The sequence below is a fragment of the Beta vulgaris genome, chromosome 8 (assembly GCF_026745355.1).
Source record: "Beta vulgaris subsp. vulgaris cultivar EL10 chromosome 8, EL10.2, whole genome shotgun sequence".
Lineage (NCBI taxonomy): Eukaryota > Viridiplantae > Streptophyta > Magnoliopsida > Caryophyllales > Amaranthaceae > Beta > Beta vulgaris.
Genome location: NC_079209.1, coordinates 6,278,904 through 6,283,252, shown reverse-complemented (window position 1 = coordinate 6,283,252; position 4,349 = coordinate 6,278,904). Strand labels below are relative to the sequence as shown.

Sequence of the window (4,349 nt, the reverse complement as noted above, 5' to 3'; positions counted from 1 at the left end):
TCACGGGAATTAAGGTAAATAGAATCTAAGAGAAAAGTAAAAACTTTTATTATTAAAATAAATATTGTGTGGAAAAAGGTGATCTTAGGAGAGAGAATGAAGAATAATTGGTGAAAGAGCATTAAATGCAACCCTTGGGTTGAATAAACAAAGCAAAAAAACTATTTTCAAGAAGCAAACAAATAATGATGACACGATTTTTCTAGGCAAATCACAAAAAATTATGGAATTAAATATAGAACCAAGCACTATATTTTGGGACACCCAAAATGGAAATGAAGCACTATATTATGGGACGGAGGGAGTATATATATTTTAAAATATAACTTTTTAAAAAATATCTATACAAATATATTAAAAGGCGTGCATAAACAAGAAACTATGCCACGTGGTGCTCTACCTAGGGAGTTTTAGTTCATAGTATAAGGGGTTTGATCCCAAAACCTCAAGTACGTATATTAAAATCTTAACCACTAGATTAAGTTGTATTTAGTCTTATTATGACAAAGTTTTATATTAATAAATGAAATTTTTTCTTACCCGGGGCATAGCCCGGGCCTAATAACTACTCCCTCCGTCCCAAAATATAGTTCCCATTTTCATTTTGGGTGTCCCAAAATATAGTTCCTATTTCCATATTTAGTTTCACATTTTTCCGTAATTTACCTAGAAAAATCGTGTCCTATCATTTATTTGCTTCTTGAATTTTGTTTTTTCCTTTGTTTATTCTACCAAAATGTTACAATTAATGATCTCCCACCAATCATTCTCCATTATCTCTCTTAAAATCATCTTTTCCCATACAACATTTATTAAAATAAACAAAAAAATCTTTATTATATCCCTCTTAGATTCTACTTGAATAAATTACCGTAAAAAAAGAAAATGAGAACTATATTTTGGGACGGAGGAAGTAGTTAATAGTTAAATTTGTGCATCGAGAAAGGTAAAATACAAAGTAAATTGGAAAATGGAGGACGTAACATGAGATATTGAGTACTATGAATAGTGAATACACACGTAGAGTATTATTATTGCAACAAGTATGGTATAGTATTTCAGTAGCAATCAACAGAGGACACAGAGAGAGGGTAACGGAAACTATTGGCATATTGAAAAGACAAGCTTTGGCCGGCGTCGAGCGGATCACCATCGTTGACAAGGCAGTCATCGTAGGAGAGTCGCCGGAACACGGTTGGATCGATGAGCCTAGCGGAGCTGAACCACCCGCAGCTGACGTGAATGTTAGCAATGCTGCAACCATCTACACAGGCATTCAGTATCTCAACTGTGTAAGTTGGGATTCCGCTGGGTAATGGAGGGGTTGGCCCTTGATATATGTCTATGTCCTCGTTTGAGCATGATGATCCCATTCCATTGTATTCTGATCCATCATCATCTGTCCACCATAGCATGCATATATCATATATGTCAGGGCCGGCTTTTACCATGGTCCATGTTCAACATGTTCTATGAAATATGGCCTCTTTATGCGAGGATTCCAAAATAGTGAAAGTCCAAATAGTAAAAAGAAAAGATTTTTCTACTTATTTGGGATACTCTTTTTTCGTATGATGTTAAATTATACAAGGGACTGTCGGACTAAGCAACGTAACTCTTTATATTAGAAGGAAATCGAAGAGTTTTTGAGATCACAAGTCGGAAATATTCTATAGTAGAATACAGTTATGTGACTCTCTTGTAATTTTGACCCATATTATTAATCTCAAATGAAATGGATGATAGGAACACATATATTTGTACAGGTAATGTGGTGTCACAAGACATGATCATTGTTGACATGCATTGACTTCCTTTTAACTATCTCCAACTGTCCAACATACATATTATTTGACTATTAATATCTTTGACTACACAATATATAGTTTACATCATAAAAATACACAATGCAAAGAATCTAATAAGACCTGGCCACTTGATAATTTATGAATCTTCTAGCGTATATAATTCCTCCGTATTCTTACTTGCAATATTTTGACTTTTACATTATTTATATTTTTACTTTCACTGAAAATTTATGAAAAATATACACTACAAATTTCAGTATATAAGGTGTTGTTGGATTTATCTCAATATATATATTTACATAATTTCAACTTTTTATAATTTTACAAATATATAACTAAGTATATTAATGATCAAAATTATACATTGACAAGCGTAAAAGTCAAAACGTTGCAAGTAAAAAAAAAAACGGAGGGATATTATATATGTAAGAGTTCATTAACTATGAGTCTATGACCTCCAAAAAATATTGGTCAAAGATCTTAGAACTAAATGAATTAATATCACCTTGGTTCTGTTTTTTTGGAGACAATAATATCACCTTAGTTAATATTGAATGAAAGAAGAAATAACAACACTAATAATAATAGATGTTAGCTAGAACTTTGAAGTACACGAAAAATGATATATAGTATTTAGATGCATTTAAAATATATATATATATATATATATATATATATATATGTATATATCAAAAAGTGTGTGTTACTACACTAGTAGTTACTCCTCTCTGAAAATATATTTTTCGTTTTATTTTGAAAGTCAAATTTTAAAATTTTTAACTAAATATTTTCATTAATATATATATAAAAAAAAAACTAATTATGTAAGGTATTATTAAATTCATCTTAATATCCCCTCAAAAAAAATTTATCCTAATATATATATTCATAATATCATACTGCGCAAAATAAATATGAACTATATTTTGAGATGGAGTATTAGGATAAGGCTAAAAAAGATTTACCAGATGGTGTTGGGAGAGGGAGGTGGAGCTTGCGCATTAAGAAGGTAGAGTTAGTGGCGTTGACAGAGTCATTGTTGGAAATGACTACTACTTTAGAAGTGTTAATCTCCTTGCTGCTTTTTCGCTCTTTTACTAACGACATGCGGCTGCTGCTGCCTAACCCCCCTGCCAATTCATTTGTTAAGCAGTAAATACTAAATTCACTGTCGCTATAATGCATGCAGCCATGCATGCACTGCCTCTCATTAACTGTAACCTAGCCACCCCATTTCTTTGAAAAAGCTACACTTGTACAAATTCACTACCCGAGAAAATCAGAGAACATTTTACTAATTCAAGGTAACGCCTATCTAGGATCATAAGAATGTTGGTATTTAAGGATAGTGGATACTGGATAACCCTCATGGCCTCATCGATCAGTCATGATAGTATATTACTTCTTTCGTCCTACAATATAGTGTTTGTTTCATCGAAGGTTAAAAGTCAATCCTACAGACTATGTAAAAAAAAAACAAGCACTTAACTGATTAGGAAACAATGAGGAATTTAATTTTTCTAAACAAAATATTTGCAATTTAAACAACTTTTTTCCCTTTTATTTTCTGTGGCTATTATAATTTATAAATACTTACTATGGAGTATTTCCGCTGTTTTATATAATAATTGACATGGGATATTGTTGAGGATAAATTATCATAATGTTATTATTATGTCAAGTTTCTCTTTGATAATCAATACCAATCTCAATATTAATCGCACCTTTTAATTCTTATTAATGAATCATGTATTTATTATAATACAAAGTTAGGAACAGATGGAGTATCTTTCATACATCATACAATACTTACGCATTGTATACTAGAATTACTCTAGGTATGTATGAATTTGACATGCTATCCATAAGTTTACTCATATCTTTTGCTATAAATCATAAATGTTCATAAGCTAATCTCTTCTTTTCTTTCTTTTTGGAAAGAGTTCATAATCTATTCTATAATCTCCATATATATAGATAACTTATGGATAGACCAAGCTAGTATGTGAAAAGACACATACTATAAAATTTTGGAGCTAAATTTTGGAGCAATTTTCTTTATGAAAAAGAAACAAAAAATTTGAAAGGGAGAAACAAAAAGAGGGGGGGATTACCTGAAGTAGAAAGTAGAAACAGAATGGTAAAGAGGAAGCTGTAAAGCATGCAAATTTGAAGGTGACAAAGCTTTCCACCAGTAGTTCTCATGGTCTCGAGGCTTCAAATTTAGCTACCAAGCAGTAAATTTGTATATAAGAACTCGAATGAAATAGGAAAGTATCCTAACAGAACTTTGAAGAACCAAATGATCGATCAAATAGCTTATATATATAAAAATATAGGACTATAGGAGTAATACCAAACTCGAATAATGTTTTATATAGTAGCAATTTGTGCAATTAATGCGCAGATATAAATATAATAACGATGATCCCATTAATTTTGCATGATTTTTTTAAAGGTGTGGAAGATCATGGATATGTATTTGAAGGTGGCAATTTCAGCTGGATTTGCTGCTCATGATCTTTGGTTTCATCCTTCACC

General features: G+C 31.2%; 1 protein-coding gene across 1 annotated transcript; it reads right to left on the bottom strand.

The window, feature by feature from the left end:
• Positions 1–1,036: 1,036 nt before the first annotated feature.
• LOC104885485 (TPD1 protein homolog 1) lies at positions 1,037–4,092 on the bottom strand. The gene is made up of 3 exons (XM_048635319.1): positions 3,923–4,092; positions 2,774–2,938; positions 1,037–1,399 (listed from the first exon to the last, which is right to left on the bottom strand). The coding sequence occupies exons 1-3, from the start codon at positions 4,011–4,013 to the stop codon at positions 1,059–1,061; spliced, it is 597 nt and encodes a 198-aa protein (XP_048491276.1). The 5' UTR covers positions 4,014–4,092; the 3' UTR covers positions 1,037–1,058.
• Between the last annotated feature and the right edge of the window lie 257 nt (positions 4,093–4,349).

What these genes read in the sequence shown, in the direction of transcription:
- LOC104885485 (XM_048635319.1), bottom strand. Translation starts at nt 4,013, where the DNA reads ATGAGAACTACTGGTGGAAAGCTTTGTCACCTTCAAATTTGCATGCTT. An exon ending in GTTTCTACTTTCTACTTCAG is followed by an intron (nt 2,939 to 3,922) that starts GTAATCCCCCCC and finishes ATGAATTGGCAG; the next exon opens with GGGGGTTAGGCAGCAGCAGC. An exon ending in CCCTCTCCCAACACCATCTG is followed by an intron (nt 1,400 to 2,773) that starts GTAAATCTTTTT and finishes TATGGTGGACAG; the next exon opens with ATGATGATGGATCAGAATAC.